Consider the following 24,264-nt stretch of genomic DNA (forward strand, 5'->3'; position numbering starts at 1 on the left):
GAAATGGAGGTCTGGAGAAGTCAAGTCATTTGCCCAAGGCTGGTAGGAGGGGAGGAGTGGGACGGAGCCCCATGCTGTCTGGGAAGGGTTGACGTGGCCCCTCCAAGCTGGGGGCGTGGGCGGCTTGTTTCCTGTGGAGGAGGGAGACAAAGGCAGACATTCCCCTCTCCCCTCCCTCTATGAGTTGGAGGAAAGGCCGGCTGAGTGTATGCCCCTCTCCGGACTACCCGGACCCCGCTGCCAAGCTCACCCCCCATGAGGCCCAAGAGTAAAGGTAAGTAGTCTGGGGGGAAGGGAGTGGCGGACGCAGAAGATACAAGAGCCAGTGGTCCAGGAGGGCTTCCCGGAGAAAGCTGCATCCCTCCTGGAGTTGGGGGACAGGTGGCCCTTTAGAGGCTGGTCTATGTGGGCATGGGCTGTGGCAAAAGCAGAGCTGAGAATGGTGGCAGAACCCAAACTGGGGGTAGGGGCCAAGGCGGGTGGGCTCAGCAGAGTCGCGGATAGTCAGGGCCGGGCGGGGTCGGGCTCCCTCCTGGGGCGATGATGAAAGCCCAGGTCGCTATTGCGCTGACCCGCCCGGCGGGCGCAGATAAGGCCCAGCAGGACTGAGGCAGCGGGACACGCCCCCTCGAGGCCCAGCCGCTCGGCCCTTCCCGCCCCAGGCCCCGCCTCTTCGTCTGGCCCCGCCCCCGCAGCGCCGAGGCACCCAGTGGCCTGCCGGTATTGGGGGGGTGGGGCCAAAGTTACCCCGCCTTCAGACCCCTCCCTTCTCTTTAGGCGGCTCGACACGAAGTCGGGTGGGCGAGTGGTGGGCGTGGCTTGATAAGGCCCCGCCTCTCGCCGGACCTGCGCCCGGAGACTCCTAGGACGCAGCCGGCCGCCGAGGAGCGAGGCTGGTGGGCGAGGCCAGTTCAAGCTCCGCCTCTCCAGGCTCCGCCCCCTCCGGCCGAGTCTCCGGCTCGCGGGCGGTCGGGGGCGTGGCTCCCCGCGACCCCGCCCCGGCCCCGCCCCGGCCGCGGCCACCTCCTCCGCCGGGCTCGGCTCTCGCAGCCGGTTCCTCTTTACATAACGGCGCGGGGCGGCATGGGCTCGGGCCACCGCCTCCGCCCGGCCGCCCGCCCGGACTGTCGCGGCCCGCGGTGGCGCCGGCGGCGGCAGCGGAGTTTCCCCGGCGGCGGCCCGGGGGCGCATCCTCCCGCAACTGTCAAGCGCTGGCGGCGGAAATGATGAGGCGCTGGCCATTTTCCGAGCCCGGGTTTCCTGCCTGAGCCCCGCGCGAGCGAGCCGCGAGCGAGCAGCCGGCGCGGGAGGGGACGCGCCCGGCGGGGGCCCGCCCGCCCCCTCGGGGTTTCGGGGCCCGGGGGCGCGCGACGCCATGGGCCGGCCGGGCCCGGACGCCCTGTCTCTCAGGTGAGCCCGCCCGCCGGCGCCCTCCTGGGGCTGGGAGGGCTTAACGGGGAGACGAGGCCCCGTGTCCGGCTCTGCCGGGTCTCCGCGCTCCCCTACCGGGGCCCAGATACTGTCCTGCAGCTAACTCGGGGGGGTGCTCGGGGGTGACCATTCCCCAGCTCCTGCGACAGCCACCAGCCAACACCCCACCCACACACGTGCTGGGGATCTAACGGGGGTAGCTGAGGCGGTGGGGGGCTGAGGGAGGGCATAGCCGACACCCCCAGTCCGCCCTGCGACAGCCCGGCCGGTCGCCCGCAGCAGTCCCCTGAACTTGTGCCTGGCGAGGGGTGGGGGGTCATCGCTTGGCACCTTGAAAGTGAAAGTAGTCAAACTGAGGCTTTGAGAATGGGTGAGCCCTTGGTGGGGGGAGGGCGAGGGGGAGCATAGGCCGGCCCCTCCCCACTCCCCATCCCCGATCCCAGGCCATGTGGCTCAGAGGGTGGCACCCGGATCCAGGAAGCCCCTCTCCCCGCTCCCTGCGTTGCCAAGGTGGGCCGCGCCAGGCACCCACATGCCACTGAATTTGGGGTTCACTTAGGGATTCCAGAGCCCGGGTCTTTTGGGAATGATACTCTCGCACCACCCTCTATCCGGGGGTTCCTGGGGAATCCCCCCACCAGAAAAAGTCTGGAGGGGGCGTGGTCTTACAGGTCAGCACAGCCAGGAGGGTGCTTCAGAGGCTCCTAATGCCTGGTGCAGAAATCCCCTCCCTTCCCTGCCGCTGGCCAGGGGAGCCTTTGCTTTTTGAGGGGAGAGTGCATTTGAGGAACTGGGGAGGGGGGTCTGCCTGCCTGTCCCGCTTCTTTTTTTCTTTAGTTTCCTCATTCTCCTGTTTCTCTTCCCCATTCCCGGGCCACGATGATGTCGGTGAGGAGGTCATTGCCGGCAGCTGGGGGCCTCCAGGGAGGGGCATGGCCAGGCGGGCTGAGTGGGAGGAAGTGAAATCAGGTGGCGGGTGGAGGCTTCAGAGCAGAGGGCCGGGCAAGGCGATGTCTGCAGGCCAAGGTCCCGCTTTGGTGGCAGGAGGGGCCGAGATCCGACCCAAACCCCCTCACCTGGGAGAGGATCGTTCCCTACCACCCGCCAGCTGCCAGGCCAGCGGGCACATGTGTCTCCAGGGATGCCGGTACCGGTGTATCTGGATTTCCCGTCACTGACCTGGCCACCAGAGCAGAAGCAGCTCTGGGGACGCCTGCGACCTAGTGGCGGGAGAGCAGGCAGAGGCCACCTGGGCAGGCTGGGCTCGGGGATGAGAGGCCAGGCCCACTAGGGGAAGCCGGAACGGTTTTTAGTACACGTTTTGGGAGCCTTTTCCCACAACCCCGCTCTGGGAGGGAAAATCCTTCTGAGCCAAGGGGTGAACATTCCTAGAACTTCTGCGAGTCTCCGAGGGCCACGGAGCTGGGAAGGGGCTGGCCAGAAGCAGCAGCAGCTGGTCTGTGGGCCTTCAGGGGCAGAGGAGGGGCCTGGAGGCTGAGGTCATGGGCAGGTGTCCCCTGTGAACCTCAGTTTCCCCTTGTGTAAAATGGGGTAATAACAGGTTTGCAGGGAGGATTTAATGAGCCAGTGCGTGAAAAGCACCTGCTGCCTGGCACCGAGAGAGAAAGGGCTCAATTCCAGGTGGTGCTGGTTTGGTTACTGCCATCATTAGCGTCACTGTTAGTGGCTGTGGAATGTTCATTCGCGTCTCCCTTGAGCAGCACTGGAGTTTCCAGGGTGGTCGGGAGAGGAGTCACCTGGGCAGGATGAGGTGATGGCACTTCCTGGCTGTGGGGCCTTGCTTAACTGCCCCTGCCTCAGTTTCCTTATCTGTCAAGTGGGTGTGATAACAGCACCCATTTCTTGGGGGTCGTTGGGACATAAATGAGTGGATTCCTAGAGTGTTCAGAATGGCTGGGTCGGGAGGAGACATAACAATGGGTGTTTATCTTTTTTGCTGTGGATGCTGTTCCTTCCTTATGCCCCTACCTCTCAAACCTCCTTCTCTGAAAACTAGAACTTTCTAATGCAAATCAGGTCCTGTAGAACTGCTCCAGATGTGGCTGCAGCTGGGTTGCCCTGCAGCAGGTCAGCCTGTGGGGGCCCTTGGCTTTCTGGGTCAGGCTGTGACACCCCTGGACACTCTCCATGTCCCAGAGCTGGAGGCACTTGGAGGGACCCCCGAGCTGGAATCCAGGGCCACCTGCCCCTGGTGAGGGGAGACAGGTGTCCTGCCCAGCCCCTGAGGGGCTCAATGAAGTGGGTCTTGGGTCCCGGCAGGGAGCTGCCCCCGGTCTGGGCCAATCCCACTCCATCAGCTGACAAGGCCTCTGGGGCCCAGTTTATATATCGCCTACACCTTCTGAGGGCCGGTTTTCTTGCGGGTGTCCCATTGCTGTGAATGCATGGGTTGGTGACTTAACGTCTCTGAGGCACTTAAGTCGGCATCTGTGAAAGGGTTTCAGCTGCTGTTTTGGCCCTGCATCTTGGGCAAGTGACCTGACCTCTCTGGGCCTCCCCTGCCCACTGGAGGCCGAGAGTTCTAGCTTCCAGGGTGGTTGTGCAAAGTATTTGAGCCTGGCACAGGGTAGGGACATGAACTGTGTTGGGTATATTTGCTATGGCTGTGTGACCTTGGGCTTGTCCCTTAGCCTCTCTGAGCTACAGGTCTTTTCATCTAGGAAGTGGGGGTATTAACAACTATCTGATAGGGTTGTTTTGAGAGGAGGAGGCGTGCATAATGCCTGGCATGCAGTCAGTGCTCAATAAGTGCAAGCTACTGCTATTAATGCCCAAGAGGGCTGGCACTTAATTGCCAGGTTCCTAGGAAAACGGTCCCCAAGGGCCCCGGGGTGTTCAGCATCTTCGGCTGGGCGGGGCAGGAAGCTGCTTCCATCTGGTGGACGAGAGCCTGCGCGGAGGTGCAGAGGTGTAGCCTTCCCGGCCAGACCCGTTCCAGCCGCCCCCTCCCCCTGAGGAAACTGAGGCAGGCAGGCTGCCCAGGGGAAATGACTCAGCTGGGGTCACTTGCTGAGTCAGGCCTTATTGGACCCAGGAGCCCTGTACCCCAGCTCTGGAGCTTCCGGGGGTTTGAGGTCCCTTGGGGGAGTAGGCAGGTCCAAAGGCCTGGCGGGGGGGGGGGGGGGGGGAACATGGCCACAGCTGGAGACCCACTTAATTGGGCCCTGCCACCTGGGTGACCAGTGTTCCTCTGTCAGGGCTCTGGGGTTCCACTGGCCACCACTGGGCTGCCCAGCCCAGCATCCTTCCTCCCAGCAGGGGCAAGGGACACTTCCCCAGGGGAACAGGTCCTCCTGGCGTCCCTGGCCCCGCCCCAGCCGGAAACCCGGCAGCTGAGCAGATGGATGGAAGATTTTTCCTCCCACGCCACCCTGTCAGGGGTCGGGAGGGGGGCTGGCTGCGGGCTTCCTTGTGAGCCAGGCCTGGAGCCCCTGGGGGCCTGCCCGGATGTGGCCCTCCCCCTCCCCCGCTGGCCAGGGGGGAGCCGGCTGCTGCCCAGGACGTGTGTCCCCAGGGAGTCCTGGCAGGGAGGAAGTCTGTGCCCTGCTCGCAGGGGCTGACTCACACGGCCCTGACGAGGGGCCCTGGCTGTGGAAGGCGGGGGCAGAAAATGCAGTGGGGGCGGACACAAAAGAGGGCCTTTGACACGGAGTCTACCCTTTGGGAGCTCACAGTCTGGGGTCATCTCAAGGAGAAGAGGCCCAGAGAGGGTGAGGTGGGCGGGGAGAGGCACACAGGAGCCCGGTGGGCTTGAGGACAGCCCGAAGCAGCGAAGCGAGAGGCTGCCCCTCGCAAGGGTCTCAGCCCTCTTCTGCCCTCAACCCAGAGGCACTTGAAGAAGCCACCGCCCGGGCTGGGGAGGGGTGGGATTCAGAGGGCACTGCCTGTTCTCGGGGAGATGGTCCCTGGCTTTCCCCACCTCCTGAAGCCTAGTCGGGGCGCGGCGGGGGTATCAGACTGGGGGTGGGGGCAGAGGAAGCCAGAGGACGTTTCCTGTTCTGGCAGACTGTGCTGGCCTGATAAATGTCCCCGGGGCACTAGGTGACCCCAGAGAGGGTACATCAGGGCCCTGCCGGCTGCCCAGTGGCCTCCCCAGGGCCCCAAGCCTTTGCTCTTTAGTTCTCATGGGCTTCTCTGCCTCTGACAGCTGGAATGTCGTGGAAGGGCAGTGGCCGCCTGCCCAGGCAGTGTGCGCTGGGATCCCCTCAGCTCTCTGGGCCTCCTTGGGCACAGGGTCTGGGCTCCTGGAGCAATTGGTGCTGCGTGTGGGGAAGGCAGAAACGTTCCCTATGACCTGGAGTCAACCCAGAGGCCTACTTGGAGGAGGTGTCCCCCTCCGAAAGTGTGAGACTTCCTGCCCAAACCTCTGTGAGCTGGGGGCAGGGGAAGGTGGAGGCTCTCGACTGTTTCATGTTAATTTCATTCACCACAATTTGAAAAATCCTTAAGCCTGGGCAGGTGGCACTCCCACAGGTGGGTAAAGGCCTGGTCATTAGAAGGGAAATGTTAGCCTCCTTGAATGATGTCACCGTCCAGGGGTGGTGGGCAGCGGGAGGCTGATGAAACCCATCTCTGGGGTCGTGGGTCAGAGGGCCCCACGGCTCAGAGCCAGCTTCCCTGCTGCCCGAGGTCCTGTGATTTCTCACTGGCTGGGCAGAGGCTTGAGGGTCCCTCGGGATGGGTGTGCTTGGATAGCGGAGCGCCAGGCACAGGCCACTGCTTCAAGGCCCTCGCCAGGTCGCCTCGGCAGACACTCCGGTCGACACAGTCGTGTTCTGAACTTGGGGTCCTGCGATGCAGACCCACCCCCACCCCCCGCTGGTAGGCGTGAAGCTAGTTGCCTCCATGTGTTTGCTGTGGGGACCTGGGGCTGGGGCTGCCGGATGCACCAGGCTGAGATCTTCCTGCTCCACAATGTCCCTGCCCCTTGCCCGGCTGTGGGATTTGGGGAAATGCTGGAGACCCCCATAGCTGGGAACATCCTGTCCCAGAGCCCAGGCTAAGCAGGTGGCGGGATGTGAAGGCCCCTCTGTGTGGAAGGCGGTTCGTCCTCTGGTGGCTGGGATACAAGTGCCCCAAAGACCCTCGCTGCTTGTTCCCTGCAGTCTAAGCCTGGGGGTTCCTGGGTCTCCCCGATGTGATGAATAGTTGCTCCTTGCCCTGAGCTTATCAGCCTGTGATCAGTTACTCTTGGTCTGTGCCTGGCACATAGTAAGCGCTCGATAAACACTACTGCCTAGGCCTGGGAGGGGACCCTCTTGCTGTGGCCTGCCTGCCCTCCTGGCCAGAAAACCTCCCTGGCGCAGTCCCCTCGCTGGCTTGGGCTGCAGCTGACAGCTCTGGCTGCCGATTTCCTGCCTGGAGCAGCCTGAGCCGCCGCCTGTCCCCTGAGAAGGCCTTTTGTTCGGGCTCCCATGACGCCCCCTGCCCAGCCCGTGAGGCCGGCTCCCCCGACTTGTCTTCTCCAACAATAATGGTCATGAGATAGCGGCGGCCACTCGTTTATGAAGCCCCGCACCAAGCACGGACGGACAGCAGTCGTTAGAGCGTTCCCAGGGAACGCCAAGAGGAGGACTTCAGCCCATTTTACAGATGGCAACACTGAGGCGTCACACACGAGGAAGGGGCAGAGGCGGGACGTGACCTCAGGTTTGCTCAGTAGCTCCAGGGGTCTCTGGGTGGGGTCCCAGAGCCTTCTCTCCCACCTTTGCTGGGAGCCCAGGGTGGTGGTAGCAGGACTCCTCCCAGCCCAGCGGTGCCTTGGTTCCCACAACTGATGATTTTTGGAGCCTGGGTTGGCAGGAATGAGATGGCATCTTGGCCCTCGGGGGGCGTGCCCTGGGGTGGGGGAGGTGGATGGTGAGCAGTGTCGCCCCTGTGTAGCCAGCTCTGGCCCTCAGCTGCCATGTGACCCTGGGCAGCCTCCCCCCGGCCTCGGTTTTCCTCTCTGTGAAATAGACACAGTGGTGGGTCCCCTCCCTGGGGGACAGTGCAGAGTGCTTAGCACAGAGCAGGGCACACAGAGAGGCTGAAATAGTAATAGTATCATTTACTGTTACCATTTTTGTTTTCTTATTTTCACCTTATGACGGTTTTCCTGACCACGTGGTGGGTGTGGGACGTGGACAGAAGTGCCGGTGACTCCCGACTCTGGCGGGAGGGAGCTGAATGTCTTACGTCCCCTCTCCTTCAGTGAAGTCACTGGGAAGGGAGCCCTCCTTGTGTGCGGCCGGGCGCTGACCAGGCATTTTGGCGGTGCCCTCTGTCACCAGCCATGGGACCTGTCTCAGTTTCTCCATCTGTACAATGGGAGCAGTAATTGGACCTCCCTTCCAGGGCTGTTGTGAAGCTTGGGAGAGTTCGTTTGGCAAAAACGGTGGGAAAAAGGCCTGACGGGTAGTGAGTGCTCGGGAAATGTCATTGTCCCTACGGGCGGCTCGGGGGACGGAGCGCAGTGACCGACTCCTGGCCACTGCCGGGACAGAGAGGGGGCCTGGAGCGGGCACAGCTGTTCCGAGGAGGCTCCTGCCAGGGTTTGGCCCTGCAGTTAGGTTTCAAGACTGTGCCGTACGGAGTGGACAGGGACAGGTGTTCCAGGCAGAAGGACACAGACCCAGGGTGCCCAGAAGCTGGGCTGGCCCAGGCGGAGGGGGTAGCTGGTTGATGCATCTGCCAGGAGAGCCACAGGTTGCAAATCCAATGGTATCTTGCATTCGTATGTTCATTCATTCAGCATTCATTGGGCTCCTGCTGTATGCTAGGAACTGGAGACGGAGCACGGACCAACCCCCGGCCCGGTGGAACTCACGGTCTGGCGGGGAGATAGTCGAGTGATAGCGTGTGGCCCGTGTGCAGAAGGACAAGTTCGGGCCTCCACGCGGTTGGGAGCCCGGGGAAGGCTTCTCGCGTGCGCAGCTCGGGGCAGACAGCGGGAACGGCAGAGGCGGGCTCGGGCCAGCGCCCAGAGACAACGGCGTTTCCGAGGGCAGATCACTTGGGTCGCGTAGATGGGGCAGGAGCCCGGGTCTGGAATCAGAGCTCTCTGGGCCCCCCTGAGCCATGAGGGCAGCGCCGCCCTCCCCTGTGTCGAGGCTGGGTGGGGGGAACTTCGAGGGTGACCAAGGACAGGTGTCCACGTGGGGGTAAGGCCCACCCCCTTCGGCCACAGGCAGAGCATGGCGGCCAAGGGCAGATGTGTCTATCTCCTGTCCCTTCTGCCTGGCAGCTTTTACTGCCCACGTGCTATGTGCAAACCGCCTACTGTGTGCATGTTCCGAGGGCACTGTGATGTGCCAAAATGTCGACTGTGTGCCAAGCACCTACCCAGCGAGGGCAGAGGCACCTGCTTGCACTGCGTCTAGGTACCCTGCCACCATGAGCTGCAGGTCTCCACCGGGGCCCGGAGGTGGCAGGGGCAGCCTCTCGTTGCTGCTGTCCTGTAGCTGTGCCCAGCGTGACGGGCCACATGAAGGGGAGGTGCCTGTGGAATGGCATGTGGCAGAAGAAACTCCATTTCGGCTTCAGATCTCCACCCACCGTGAGCCCCCTTTTGAGGAATCCTTACAAACAGCTTATGGGGTGGACACTATACTGTCACCTGCTTGACAGATGCGGAAGTAGAGGTTCAGAGGGGCCCAGTCAGGTTCAGGCCGATATGTGGCCCCCTTTGTAATGTGAGCCCCAGGGGAGCAAGGGTTTTTGTCTCGTTGACCATTGTACTCCAGGCCTGGCACACAGTAGGCGCCTGGCACACAGTAGGCCCTCAGTGATGTTTGAGAGGGAGGGACAAATGAGGGAGTAGATGGAGGTGGCATGTGTCCCCGGGCCCATCTGGCTCTGCAACCTGTGCTCCTGACTGCCGCCCCTGCCCGAGGGGGAGAGCCCCTGGCGTGGCGCTGTTTGCTCAGGGCGTGCCTGGCGAGGATGTCTGTGTGCCCGGCTTGGCGCCAGAGCGGGGAGCGCGCTTCTCGTCCTCTGCCCTGAAGAGCAGGCATGGATTCGTGGTCCCCAGCAGGGGTCCGGGCCCAGCCAGGCTTAGGAAGGAAGCACTGACGGTGACTGCAGAGGTCTGAGCTGTTTGCCACGGCGGACGCAGAGAGGAGGCGCTTGGTGCCATTTTGATTGTCCTGTGCTCGAGGAAGGGCCCTCCGGCCGGGGGAGGAGAAGGGAGCCCCATCCTGAGGGTGTCCCATCCGAGCAGGAAACTCCTCTGCACCCCTGTGAGCCTTGTTAATTTAGTCCTCTTTATTTGTCGTTTTATATTTATTCTGTAGACCCCAGCAGGACAACTCGTATCGTAGCAGTGAGATAGCGTAACAGCAGCCAGCCCTTCTGGCACTTTCCTAGCTGTTAAGGCCGTCACGTTTGTTAGCTCAAGTCATCCTCATAACACTCCTGTGAAGTAGGCACGATCATGGCACCCTTTTACAGATGGGGAAACTGAGGCAGACGGAAGTCAAGTAACTCACTTAAGGTCACACAGCTAGTAAGTGGTGGTGCCGGGATTTGAACCCAGGCTCCAAAATGTGTGTTCTTAACCCTGTTCTCTAGAGATAAGTAGTAACAGTCTTCCTGGTTACTTCTCCCCTCCCCCACCCCAGTTTGCGTTCCTCCGCAGAGTCACCCCTGCTTCAGGATGGGTTTGCTTCCGCCAGACCTTTTAATTTTTATGCACAAAAATTAGTTCAGTTTTATGTGCGTGTTTACGGAGATCAGACTGTACAGTTTGTGTTGTTCTGTGGTTTGCTTTTTTGCTCAATGGCGGGGTGACTTAGGGCGCTCTGGAGGTGGTGGAACAGGTCTGGCTCGTCCCTCCCGACTGCTGCAGCGTATTTCAGCCTGTGGACGGACCACAGTGTGGCTCACTAGTCTTCCACTGCCAGGCATTTGGGGTGTATCTAATTTTTCCCTGTTACAAACACTGAGGCGGGAAGCGTCTATCAGGGAAGTGTTCTGTACACACCTCTGTGCACATGAGCAAGTGTTTCTCTTGGCCATTCAGAAGAGGGATTGCTGGGTCTTAATCTGATTCTACCAAACTGTCCTCCAGAAAGGCTGCACTCCTTCACAGAACCAGTTAACACCGTCGGGGAGTGCCCATTTTACCGCATCTTCACCAGCACTGGGTATCAGGGTCGTTTTTGATTTTCGCTGTTGTGCTGGGCTCCTGGGGCTGGTTTGGAGTCGTCATGTGCCATGTGCTGCCTGTCTGCTCGCTCCTTTGTCATTCATTCCCCACGTGTCTTTCAGCCTGGCCGCCCCACCTCGGTCTCCGCCATGAATGGGCCCACCCTTCAGCCGTCCTCGGCCTCCCCGGCCCCCCTTGCTGCGACAGCGGCGTCCCCGTCTCCGCGGGGCTGGAGCGAGTTCTGCGAGCTGCACGCGGTGGCTACGGCCCGGGAGCTGGCCCGCCAGTACTGGCTCTTCGCCCGCGAGCACCCGCACCACGAGCCGCTGCGCGCCGAGCTCGTGTCGCTGCAGTTCACCGACCTGTTCCAGCGCTACTTCTGCCGCGAGGTGCGCGAGGGCTGGGCGCCCGGGCCACCGGGACCCCGCAACGCGCCGGCGCGCGACTACCGGGAGACCGGCCGCGGGCCCGCAGCCAAGGCCGAGGCGCCCCCGGCCGAGCCGGGCCCCGGCCCCGCCGCCCCCGCCCTGCCCAAGGCCCGCAGCTCCGAGGAGCTGGCCCTGCCGCGGCCGCCCGGCCCCTGCACCTTCCAGCACTTTCGCCGCAGCCTCCGCCACATCTTCCGCCGCCGCTCTGCTGGGGAGCTGCCCGCGGCCCCCGCCGCTGGTGCCGCCGGGGAGGCGGGCGAGGCCCCGGCCCGGCCCAGCCTGGCCAAGAAGCTCCTGCCCTGGAGCCTGGCCCGGGAGCCACCGCCCGAGGCCCTCAAGGAGGGGGTGCTGCGGTACAGCCTGGCGGACGAGGCCTCCATGGACAGCGGGGCCCGCTGGCAGCGCGGAAGGCTGGCGCTACGCAAGGCCCCAGGCCCGGAAGGCCCCGAGCGCGTGCTGGAGCTCTTCGACCCGCCCAAGGTAAGTACTGTTGTGCAAGTTGTGCGCTGCGCCAGCGTGTCATTCACCGGCTGAGAGCACAGACGTGCGGATGGGTGACGGTTTTCCAGCTGGTGGCTGCAAAGTGCCCAGAGGGAAGTCTGCCCTTTTAAAAATGAATTTTTAATTTTAGAATCGTTTTAGATTTACAGGAAAGTTGCAAAGATAGAAGCGTTGGTTTTTACACTGCACCCAGCTTCACCCGATGTTATCATCTTACACTACTGCGTGCGTTTGTCACGACTAAGGAACCAGCATTAGTACCTTGCTGTTCACTGAACTCCACGGTTTCTTTGGGTTTTGCTAGTTTTTCTTTAACGTCGCTTTTCTGTTCCAGCATGCCACCCGGAACACCACATGAGATTTAGTTATGTCTGTTGAGGTGCCTCTTGGCTGTGACAGTTTTTAAGTCCCTGCTTTTGATGGCCTTCACAGTTTTGAGCAGTACCGGTCAAGGATTGTGTGGAGTGTCCAGGGACGTCTCTTTTGATTCTTATTTGATTGTCATTGGGCTGGTGGTGGCAGGTTGGTCCAAGGTCTTTGAAAACCCTGACCCTGATTGACTGTAACAAATAGATGTTTCATTTCTAGAAGGTTCAAAACTGTCGCAGAATTCCTTTACACCTCCCATGCATTGTCGATGTTTTATTTTTTTTTTCAAGTTTAAAAAAATGTGCCCTTTTCCTTTACAACCGGCTAAAGCCGCCCCCCCCCCCCCCGCCGTGCAGCTGGGCCGAGGGGCCGAGGGTCACTACGTTCTGCAGCTGCGTCTTTGAGCCAGGTGCACTGCGTTGACAGGACCGACTGGCTTTCAGTTAATGCCTTTCTCTTCGGGCTCCTGTGATGCGCCAGGGCCTTGCTCCGGAGCGGGCGAGGAGCCCGCGGTCACGTTCATTCTGTCAGCAGATGCCTGTCCCTCGCCTCCTCTGTGCCAGGCACGTGCTGCGTCCGGGGGACACTGGCGTTCCAGTGGAAGCTGTTGACGGACTAAACCCCCAAATGAACATGGAATTGTCAACTGTCACTTGTTCTAAAGGAAAAGCAGTGGGGTCTCCGGGAGGATGACCGAGGGGCCCCGGGTTGGTGTTCGGGGGTAGTGGGGTTGTGAGAGAATCTCCCGTGTGAAGTAGCCGTTTTAACTGCATTGTGCTGTGACACGCACACTCTGAAGTGTGTGCAGTGCGTCTGGGCTCCGGGAGTGTTGTCCGCGTGTGTACCCCGAGGGGCCAGCGCCCCAGAGGGCTCCCGGCTGCCGCCACCCTGCCAGGACCCAGCAGTCCCCGCCCCTGACTCCTGTCTCCACGGTTTTTTCTTTCTTTGGGGAGACAGAGTCTTGCTCTGTCACCCAGGCTGGAGTGCAGTGTCATCATAGCTCGCTGCAGCCTCCAACTCCTGGGCTCAAGTGATCCTCCTGCCTTAGCCTCCCGAGTAGCTGTGACTACAGGCGCGCACCACAACACCTGGCTAATTTTTTCCTATTTTTCGTAGAGACGGGGTCTCGCTCTTGCTCAGGCTGGTCCATAGGTTTGATTTGTGTTCTTGAATGTCACATGAATGGAATCACATAGTAGGTCACCTTTTATGTCTGGCTGCTTTCGCCCAGCGTAGTGTTGTAGAGATTCATCATGTTCTTGCATGTGTTGGTAATTTGTTTCCTTCGACTGCTGAATAATCTGCTATTGTATTGATGTCCCAGAGTCACACAATTGATTTGTGCCATCCTCTGTTGAATATTTGTGTTGTTTCTATTTGGGGAATTCTATGAATAGTGCTATGTTATGAAATGTGCATTTAGGTCTTTGTGCAGACATAAGCTTTCACTTCTCTTGGGTAGATTCCTAGAAAAGGCATTGCTAGGTCCTAGGTCCCATAGTAAGTGCACATTTAACTTTATAACATTGGCTGGGCGCAGTGGTTTACCCCTATAATCCCAGTGCTGTGGGAGGATCACTTGAGGCTAGGAGTTCGAGACCAGCCTGAGCAAGTGCAAGACCCGATAAAAAATAATAAAAATAGCCAGGCGTGGTGCACACACCTGTAGTCCCAGCTACTCGGGTGCAGTCCCAGCAGGAGGATCGCTGGAGCCTAGGAGTCTGAGGTTGCAGGAAGCTATGATCGTGCCAATGCACTCTAGCCTGGGTGACAGAGTGACACCCTGTAGCTTAAAAAAAAACAAAAAAAACAAATTGCCAAACTTTTCCCAAAGAGGGTGCACCATTTTGTGTCCTGCCAGCAGTGTGCGAATTCCATGTCCTTCCCAGCAGTTGGTGCTCGGTGGGTGTGTGCTGGTGTCTCAATGTGGCTTCAATTTGCATTTCCCTGATGACTCACGAGATCAGGCACCTTTTCATATGTGTATTGGCCATTGGAATGCGCTCGTTTGTGAAGTGCCTGGTGTTTTCCTGAGCTTTCTGTCCGCGTTGATTTGTAAGAGCTTTTCTGTAATCTGGACGTTGCCTTTGCGCCGTAAACATCATTTCCTGCCCTGTGCGCTGCAGTTCTTCATTTTAATGAAGTCCGGTTTATCAGTTGCTTTCTTTTATGAGTGTTTTTGTGTCCTGCTTAAGAAATTGTTGCCCACCCAGGGTCACGAAGATGTTTCCTTGTCTCTTTTTTTCTTGGAAGCTTTGTCGTCAGGGCCGCCGCAGGCTGCACCGTGAGCCCTTTGCACTCAGTGTCTGCATCTGGTGCGAGGTGGTGGCCGTGGCTCTTCTGCATAACCGTCTGCTGAGCGATCATCTTTCCCTCTGTCCTGCGGGGCCGCCTGCATCCTGCAGCCAGTGTCCCTCCACGGTGGGCTGTGCTTCTAGGCTCCGTCCTGTCCCCATGGCCCATGTGTCTGTCCTCACGCCAGCACCACACTGCTTGATTACCCCAGTTTCACAGTGAGTCTCAAGGAGGTGGCTTTTGGATGGAGAGTTTAATCCTGAGTCAGAGTTGCTGGGTGGTGCAGGCAGAGGGGACAGCATGTGCAAAGGCCCTGAGGTGGGGAAATGTTTAGCACGTTTTGAAGAAAGAACAATAGGCCAGCGTGGCAGGAGCACAGAGAGGGAGAATGCCAGTGGGGAAGTACATGGAGCCGGAGGACCCCCGTGAGGACTTAGCATTTTATTCTAAATACAACTGGAAGGCGTCAGAAAAATTCGAGCACAGATAAAAACTGTTTTCTTGTCATTTATAAAAAATCTCAAGGCTGTGACACCTTGAAAGGCAAGTAACAGCCCAGATTCATGGTGTTATCCATGTGACATTGTGGGATTCCCCATGAAACTTAACTTTAGGCTGGGTGCGGTGGCTTACGCCTCTGATCCTAGCACTCTCGGAGGCCGAGGCAGGAGGATTGTTGAGGTCAGGAGTTCGAGACCAGCCTGAGCAAAAGCAAGACTAAAAATAGAAAAAATTAGCCAGGCATGGTGGCACAGGCCTGTAGTCCCAGCTGCTCGGGAGGCTGAGGCAGGACGATCGCTTGAGCCTGGGAGTTGGAGGTTGCTGTGAGCTACGATGACACCAATGCATTCCAGCCTGGGTGACAGAGTGGGACCCTATCTCACTCAAAAAAAAAAAAAACCAAACAAACAAAAAACAGAGCTTCCACTGCTTAAAATAAACCATCTCAGAAAAACGGGCGTCAGGACTCAGGTGGGGCCGGTTTCGAATGATGAATTAGCTGCTTTCCCAGCCCTGGAGTCTTGGGCAAGTGACATCACCTCTCGGAGACTCAGTCGCCTCTGTACAAGGGGGCTGTTGGGAGTCTCACCGGGAGGGCGCAGTGCGAGTCATGTTGTCACGCTGTTGTCATGGTGTGCTGTGGTGGTGACTCTGGGGCCGGGTGCACAGGTTCATTTCCAGTCTCCAGAGCCCTGCCGGTGGCAGTTGGATCCCCCAGGGCTCTGTCCCTCGGGAGAAGCCGGGGCACCAGGGACTCGGCAGGGCTGGCTGGGGCCTGGGCCGTTGCCACAGGCCGGCCGCCCTGTCCCCTCCCAGCCCCTGCGGCAGCAGGTCCCGCCAGGCTCTGGCCGTCCCCAAAGCTCCGGCTTCGCGTCCACAGCTTCCGGCTGTTCCTGAACGTTTCCCTCAGCGGCGCAGCGTCCGCTCTCTGGGCCGAGGATGCTCAGACCACAGTCTCCAGTGCACCTGCCGGGTGGTCGGCCTTGACCTCTGACCTCTGACCTCTGACCCTGGCGCTGGCTGTGGCAGCAGCCGCACACAATAGGAGCAGAAGATCTGCAGCCAGCGGGTGGCGGTGACGGGTGCCCAGAGGGACGGGGACAGAGGCCGTCCCAGCGCCAGCCTGGAGAAGGCCCGAGCTGCCCAGAGCAGGGAGAGGCAGCTGCCCACGATGTCCCTTGAGCCTCAGCCGGCAAACACTTCCCAGGTCAGAGGGCAGGTGGCCAGAGGCTCACGCACCAGCCTCACCTGGAGTTGGGTCCCAGCTCCACCTGTGACCTGCTGTGTGACGCTGGGCCTGTCACTTCCTCGCTCAGAGCCTCAGTTGGCTCATCTGTAAACCAGGGGTGAGAGCAGCCACCTCAAGGGGTCACCGAGGGCTGCGGTGGGATGGGGTGGCGAGGGGAGGCCACAGCCTGCCGCGGGGGTTGGAGGGAGGCTGCAGGGGACGGCCGAGGCTCCCAAGGCCGGAGGATGGGTAGAGAAGGGACAGCTCTCTCTGGCTCCGGTCGTGTCCCTGCAGGTGGGCGCCGAGCTCTGGTGCTTGAGAGGAGGGAGGGGTCGCCTCTGCTGGGGGTGGTCAGCGAGGGCCTCTCGGCGGGAGGTGCTGGGCCGGGAAGGTCTGGGCGAAGGAGCCCCAGGCTGGGGACATGGCGGGTGCAAAGGCCCGGGCCAGGCCGGCGTGAGGGATGACAGGGCAGCAGGGCGGGCGTGGACGGAGCAAGGAGGGATGAGGCTGGAAAGGTGACGGAGCGGCCACGTCGGCCACACTGGGGACTTCAGGTTTTATGTGGACAGTAGTGGGGACGATGGCAGGATCTAGGCCTAAAGGGCCCGAGTCACTTGCCATCTGTTGGTGGTGGGAGTGGGCTGGAGGGACCCCTGGAGCTACCCGTGGTCTCCCGTGCAGGCTGGCCACGGGGGAGTGGGGCACAATTCTACGAGACCCTCGGGTCTCCATGGCCACCGGTCCTGCGACTCCTCCCTCCCCAGGGCGTCTCTGAGCCCGCAGCAGGGCCAGGGTGGGGAGCAGTGTATTTATGCGGGCAGAAAGGTGTGACCCTGTCCTCACCCTCAGGCGGGACAGGCCAGCACGCCTGCAGCGAAAGGTTAACAGGAGAAAAGCAGGCCGGGCACGGTGGCGCATGCCTGTAGTCCCAGCACTCCGGGAGGCCGAGGCAGGAGGATCGCTTGAGCCCAGGAGTTTGAGGTTGCTGTGAGCTGGGCTGACACCACAACACTCTAGCCTGGGCAACAGAGCGAGACTCTTTCTAAAAAAAAAAAAACACCAAACCCTAAGAGAAAAGCACAATAGGCTTACTGAATCCAAGTTTTTTATGTGACGAAGGAGCCCTCAGAAATGAAGACCCAAAGCCGCGGGGAAGACTGTGCATTTTTATGCTCAGACTCCATGAAGATGGACAGACGTGGCTGGACAGACGTGTCCGATCTAGGGGTAACAGGCCGGTCCTCAAATGCTCCCTGGCCCCTGCGCCGGGAGCCCTCCCCGGCCAGACAGGCGGTTGAGAGAATTTCTTCATGGCCAGAGCTGACACAGACAGGTGGGAGGTTAGAGAAATATTTCTAGGTTTTATGGCTGGCTTTGGGGGAGAGGGTTCTAGTTTCTGTGACCCACGGTGGGGAAGAATCATTCTGGTTCTGTGACTTGTTTCCGGGGAGAACGAGGGACCCGGGGCAGGAGGGCAGAGGGAGGCTTCGGTCTCGAGCACACGGAGGCCTCCGGTGTCCTCTGGTTCTGAGCACGGGCGTGCCAGGGCGCCGTGCTTGGGGTCCCCTGTTCTGAGCCCCGCACCCTGGCGTTGCCCTAAACACCTGGGCCTTTCCATGAGTGGAGCTCACTGCCCCATTTGACAGCCGAGGAAACCAGGACCCTGGGAGAGGCAAAGAGACTCCCCCGGGGTCGTGCACCTAAGGACCCAGGATCCTTGCCCCCAGGCCCCGGCCATCTGTGGAACTGGCTCAAACCAGAGGGTGTGGAATGCCAGCTCCAGGCCAGGCTAGGCCTCGGGGTGCCGTCTCGCCTGGCAGTTAAAGGACAAATGAGGACATTGGATTGGTTGCCAGTATTTAAAAACATAAACTGGAGAGATTTCACTTAAGAATCAGACTTCAAGGCAGGCGTGGTGGTGGTGCATGCCTGGAACCCCAGCACTTTGGGAGGCTGCAGAGGTGGATGGCTTGAGCCCAGGAGTTTGAGACCAGCCTGGACAACATAGTGAGACCCCATCTCATAAAAAGAAATAAAAATAAGACCCAGACTACTGGTTTCTCCTATAAAATCAGAGGATATGGCAGTGCCAGGCTGGCACTCTGGGAGTGGCCCAGCCTGTACCAGCTGCAGTGGGACAGCCTCACGGTGGCAGTGGGGGTGGGGCCCTGGGGTAGGGGGCAGACTCTAGAAACAGCCACAGGCCAGGCGTGGCTGGCCTTGGGCACAAGGCCTTCCCTGGGAGCGCGGGGGGGGGGGGGGTCCCATTTTAAATGGAGCATAACCAATCTTCTGGGCCTCAGTTTCCTCATTATGCCCAGGCCTCGGTTGGCCGAGATGGTATTAAGGCTGCCAGCCCTGGCGGTTCTGGGGGCTGAGCCTCAGTTTCCCTTATCTGTATAGCAGGGGTGATGAGGGAGTTCTGACTAGTGTTGGAAAATGCCAGCATTTACTGGGCTTTCATTATGTATCGGGCTGTACTGACCTGGCTCCATTTAATCCTCACAGAAGCCCTGTGCACGTGGCTGCTGTAATTGTGCTCATTTCACAGATGGGAAAACCAAGGCCAAGGGAAGTTAGGTGGCTTGCCCAAGGCCACACAGCTTGTGAAGGGACAAGAGGGGCTTGGAACCCGGGCAGTTGGGCTGGACTGGGCCTGGTGAGCCCTCAGAAGGACTTCCTGTTGTCACTGTTGCTGGAGCTGTTTAACCAGGGCCCTGCCTGGGTGGGGGCACCTATTTCGGGCTCTCCAACCCTTTTGTCCAGTGCCACCACTTTACAGATGGGGACACTGAGGCCCAGAGAGGCTGGCCAGTGCCCCCCTCAGCTGGCATGTGTGACCCGGTGGGCCCAGCGCACCAGGATGCCCAGCCTGGAAAGGAGGTCGGGGAGGGACGTGGGGGACACCCGGGGGGACTTGGCCCACAGTCCTGAGCCCCCACCTGCACCCCGGGCCTCAGGTCCCCGGGAGGAAGTGGTATGGTTGGGAGTGGCCCGGCCTGCCGGGCCTTGTGGGGGTGGGGCGTTGGCGCAAGTGTGGTTCAGACTGTCCCCATTCTGCTCCGTCTGAGCCAGGTGTCCTTGGGCAAGTGGCTGGGCCTTGCTGGGCCTCCGTTTTCCCATCTGTGCCAGGGTGGGCGCGGTTCCTGCCCGCGGCTGTGGGCACAGTGAGGGCGCGGGGCCGTGGGGTGCGGGCCCTGGGCGCGGCCAGCCGGGAGACCGCCTGGGGGTGGGTTTCTGATGAGAGGGACCCCCAGGGGCAGAATCGTAGGTGGCCTGAAGGGGGGTGGCCTGGGTGGTGAACGGGCTCCGGGGCCTTCGACCGCCCACCCGGTGCCCCCTGGAGTTCTTCCCGGCAGGCGCTGGCATCCCCCTGCTGTGCAGATGAGGAAACTGAGGCTGGGAGAGGCCACGGGAGCTGCTGTAGGCCCGGAGCCCGGGCGGGGCCGCGGGGAGCCACCCCCAGCGCCCGGCCTTGGTGTGTGGGAAAGAGGAAGCGGAGAGAAAGGGGCGTCCGCCGGAGGCCTGGCGGTTTCCTCTCGGGCAGGAGCGCGGGGGAAGAGGGGCCGGGTTCTGCTTCTGCCCCGCCTGAGCCGTGTGGCCTCGGGAAGGGCCCTCCGCCCTCCCTGAGCCTCAGTTTCCTCAAGTGAAAAGAGCTGAATAATGGCTCCCGCCGCGGGATCAGCCGAGCTGCCGTCTGTGGAATGCCCAGCAAAGCTTAGCTGCCATCGTCATAGCTGTTATCTGTCATTTCCAGTGTGACAGGCACTGCATTTGACACATCCCGTGGAATCCTCACCACAAACCCTGTGAGGTGGGATAGTGATTCCTCAAAGGAGGCACAGAGAGGGAGAGAGACTTGCCCAGGGCCACACAGCCAGGAGGCAAAAGAGCCAGGAATGGCGTCCCATGTGGGCTCGCCGAGGCCAGGGGTGCCAGGGGCTGGGGGTTTGTGTTTAGGCCCCAAACAGGCGGAGGAGGCGCCTGCCCTCCACCCTCAGCCAGCCGATCTTCGTGGCCCAGAACCCGGGTGTCCCCGTGGCCAGACAGGGGCGTAGGGGGCCGGTGGCTGCCCAGTCCCACCTCTCCCTGGTAGGCCAGGGGCAGGAGGCTCCCGGGGTGAGTGTGACCCGGGCAGGTCCCCACCCCTTGCTGGGCGGTGAAGTGGGCACCCAGACGGGACTGGTGGGGGAGGAGGAGTGGGGTGGGCCGGGCCCCCAGCTGCGCACGGCGCCCGCCTGCCCTCTTATTGGGGTTCCGTGGAGAGTCATGTTTGAAAAAGTGCTTTGCTGCTTAGAAGAAACCCCCGAGCGCGCTGAAACCGCGGGCAGATGGTATCTGTGTTTCCTTTCAGCCCAAATTCTATGAATCCACACTCTAGAAAGTGCCCCGAATCCAACGAGGGAGGGGGCTACGGATTGAGTTACTGTCACCCGGCCTGGCACCCCTGGGGCCACGTCCAACCCCCACCCCCCCCTCCATCCTGCCCCCAGGGCCCGTGTGCTGCTGCCACTTCCTGGACGCTGGTCTTGTATTCCGTCCCTCCGTCCCTCCGTCCGTCTGTGGGGCTGGGTGTCGGGACGGAGACCATCGTGGAGTCATTCGGGGCTGGGGGCTCGGTAGCTATAGGCTCAGGGTCTGGGGACCAAAGGTTAGGCACTGGAGAAAGGCAGATGGACAGGTCTGGGTTCAGATCTTGCCACTGTGTCCCTGCTGCGTGGCTCTGGGCCAAGAACTCGGCCTCTCGTAGCCTCAGTTGCTCATTATGGAAAATGGGATGCCAGCACTTGCCTTGCTGGCTTGTTTTGAGCCCAGAACAGGCTCGGGAGGACATGGCACTATGTGTTCCCACCCTGAGGGGCGGAAGACGGGGGAGGAGCCACTGGATCCCGGGGGTGGGTCCCCAGGCGCCCTCCCCGGGGTGGGCAGCAGGCTGGCGGCCCCTCAGGCCCGCGCCGCGGGAAATCCCCCGCCCCGTCCTTCGTGAATGGAAAAGGAAACCGAATGCTCTAGAAGAGGTCTCCTCGCTGAGTGCTGGCCCTGGGGGTGGGGGGGCTTCCTCCCTCAACGCAGGGGGGCCGCCTTAACTTCCTTTTTAGGGCACCACACCCCTTTTTCCTATCTGTCCCCTGAGTTGGGGAGGAGGCCACAGAGCCCGCTGACTGCTCTGCCTCTGGGACCCGAGGGTGACGGCCGACACGGGAGGTTGAGGGCCACCTGGCCTCTGCCCCCTCGCTGTGGCTGCTGCTGGGATCCCCCACTCCATGCCTGACTCCCCCGACCACAGCCCCACGCGGCCCCCTCCCCGCACAGGCGCCACAGGAGGGCAGAGACAGCAGCCTCTCCAGGGAACCCTCTGGAACCGGGGGCCTCCTCTGTCTCCTCTGAAAACCTCACGTAATCTAGGAAACGGCCTCCAGCTTGCTGAGGGCCTCCCCGTCTGACTTCTTCGCGTTTTTGATTTTGTTGCTTCAATTAATAAAGCTCACAGCAGAAATTATAAACAAACAAAAAAGAAAAACCTGGAAAAACCATCCACAATCCCACTATCCAGAGAGAACTAGCATTTCTAGTTTGGTAGGTGTCATTATAACCGTTTTTTTTTGTTTTTTTTTATCTTTTTTTAATCTAACTTTGCCTGCGCCTGCAGGCTGCCATTCTGTCGGCTCCTGTCCTTGTCCCTTCAACAGTCCCCCGGAGCCCCAGACGCAGCTGGACATCCAGGCAGGAACTTTGGCACAACAACTCCAGCCTCCTGGGCCTGACGTTCCTCATGCTATTTTGCTACCTGCTTTTTTCACTTCCACGTGTCTTGGACATTTTTCTGTATTCTTAAGTATTTTTCAAGAATGTTTTCTTTTTTTTTTTTTCCTATAACTGGCTGCACAGTAATCCACTGACACGGGCCGTGATAGATGTTTCTAGTCCCCTTTCTAGACCCCCGTTTCAGTCATTTCTGACTTTTTTGCTGGTGTAGAGAAGGCGGCGATGAACATCTTGGTGCCCATCTCTGATTACTTCCTTCGGCTGAATTCCTGGAACGGGGGAGCTGGCTCCGGCTTTACGGCGTTTCTAATGCACCCTCGCTTTCTCTCTCTCTCTGTCTCTCTCACAAAGCTTGAGATACAGCTCACTGGTTTTTAATATATTTACAGAGTTGTGCAACCCTCACCATAACCTAATTTTAGAACATTTTCATCATCTCAAAAGGAAACTCTCGTACCCACGGACAGCCGCTCCCTCGGGAACCACCCGGCCCCTCTCTGCCCCTGAGGGTTGTCGTGCTGGACGTGGCGTGTAAACGGCACATCCGCTGTGCAGTCTGCGAGCCCGTCTTCCTTCATGCAGCCTCACGTTCTTAGGGTTCATCCAGGTTGTAGCACGTGTCAGCGTTTTGTTCCTTTATAGCCGAATGCTATTCCGTCGTGTGGATCTGCCACGTTTTGTTTGTCCATTCCACTAATGGACGTCAGGTTGTTTCCACCACTGGCCGTTATGAGTGATGCTGCTGTAACATTCATGTGTAAGTTTTTGCATGGATGTATATTTTTCTTGGGCATATATTACTATATCTAGGACTGGGATGGCTGGGTTATCTGGGAGTTCTGTGTTTACCATTTTGAGGAACTGCCAAACTGTTTTCCAAAGCAGCTACACAACTTGACAGTCCCACCAGCGACCCAGGAGGATTCCAGTGTGCCCATGTCCTCGCCATTCTAGTGAGTGAGCCAGTATCTTGCCATGGTTTTGGTTTGTAGTTCTCGGATGGCTCATGATGTTGAGCACCTTTTCATCTGCTTATTAGCCATTAGCCATATTTTTATTTTTAAGAGATGAGGTCTTGCTCTGTCACCCAGGCTGGAGTGTAGTGGCATCATCATAGCTCACTGCAGCCTCGAACACCTGGGCTCAAGAGACCCTACCCGCTGAGCCTCTTGAGGAGCTGAGTCTATAGGTTCACACCACCACACCTGGCTAATTAAAAAAAAAATTTTTTTTTTGTAGAGATGGGGTCTTGCTATGTTGCCCAGGCTGGTCTTGAACTCCTGTCCTCAAGTGATCCTCCCACCTTGGCCTCCCAAAGTGCTGGGATTACAGGCGTGAGGCACTGCACCCGGCCTTACTAGCCATTTCTAATACTTTTGATATATCCTTTTCAAATAGCCTTCTAGAAAGGTTATACCCATTTATCATCGCCTCACTCTTGGTGCCAGCACTGGGTATTATTATTTATTTTTTTTTTTTTTGAGACAGAGTCTCACTCTGTTGCCCAGGCTAGAGTGAGTGCCGTGGCGTCAGCCTAGCTCACAGCAACCTCAAACTCCTGAGCTCAAGCGATCCTCCTGTCTCAGCCTCCCGAGTAGCTGGGACTACAGGCATGCACCACCATGCCCGGCTAATTTTTTTTATATATATTTTTAGCTGTCCATATAATTTCTTTCTATTTTTAGTAGAGGTGGGGTCTCGCTCTTGCTCAGGCTGGTCTCGAACTCCTGAGCTCAAACGATCCGCCCACCTCGGCCTCCCAGAGTGCTAGGATTACAGGCGTGAGCCACCGCGCCCGGCCAGCACTGGGTATTATTTTAAAAGCTTTTGCCAATTTCTGGGTGAAAAGTGTTTATCTCGTCCTTTCTGATTATGGGTGTGATTGGCCATTTCTCTTTTCTAAAATTGAGATATAATTCACATACCATAAAATTCACTTGCTTAAAGTGTATCGATTCATTGGTTTCTAGTACATTTACACAATTGTGCAACCATCACCACTGTCTAATTCTAGAACATTCCCATCACCCTAGAAAGAAACCCTGGACCTCCTAGCAGTCAGTTCCACATCCCCCCAGCCCCTGGCAATCACTAGTCTACTTTCCATCCCTATAGATTTTGACAGCTTCTCTTATGTTTCATGGTCATATACGTTTTTTGTGACTTGTCATGCATTTTCTTTGCATGCTCTTTTCCTGTACTGCCTGCCTTTTTCTTGTTGATTTGCAAGTACTCTTTACGTAGCATGGATATTAGCTTTGTCACATGTTGCGAGTATTTCCCTGGTTTCCCATTTGACTTTTCAGTTTTGCTCCTGAGTTTCTTGGCCTATGAAGGTTTGTAAATTTCGGGCCGTTAAGTCCAGGGATCTTTTCCTTTATGGTTTTATCCTTTGCCTTTCTCCTTAGAAAGGCCTTCCCCACCCTGGAATCAGATAAATAATTACTTAGGTTTTATTTCAGTTTTACCTTGGTTTCTTTTTTCATTTTTAATTATTTAATCCAGCTGGCTTTTATTCTTTGTGGCTGGTGTCATTTCCTGTTGTTTTATCCTGTCGGTGAGATGCTGTGTGTCAAGGTCTGTCGCATAATAGGTGC

General features: G+C 58.9%; 1 protein-coding gene across 1 annotated transcript in view; it reads left to right on the plus strand.

Annotated features, from left to right (window-relative positions):
• Nucleotides 1–1,236: 1,236 nt before the first annotated feature.
• The window catches only part of SH2B3 (SH2B adaptor protein 3), a 35,706-nt gene continuing 12,678 nt past the window's right edge, over nt 1,237–24,264 (plus strand). Inside the window, exons 1-2 of the mRNA XM_069497294.1 lie at nt 1,237–1,410; nt 10,702–11,487. Of these exons, the coding sequence (XP_069353395.1) occupies nt 10,729–11,487 (759 nt within the window). The 5' untranslated portion in view covers nt 1,237–1,410; nt 10,702–10,728. The remainder of the gene's footprint in view (nt 1,411–10,701; nt 11,488–24,264) is intronic.

Source organism: Eulemur rufifrons, chromosome 21 (genome assembly GCF_041146395.1).
Source record: "Eulemur rufifrons isolate Redbay chromosome 21, OSU_ERuf_1, whole genome shotgun sequence".
NCBI lineage: Eukaryota > Metazoa > Chordata > Mammalia > Primates > Lemuridae > Eulemur > Eulemur rufifrons.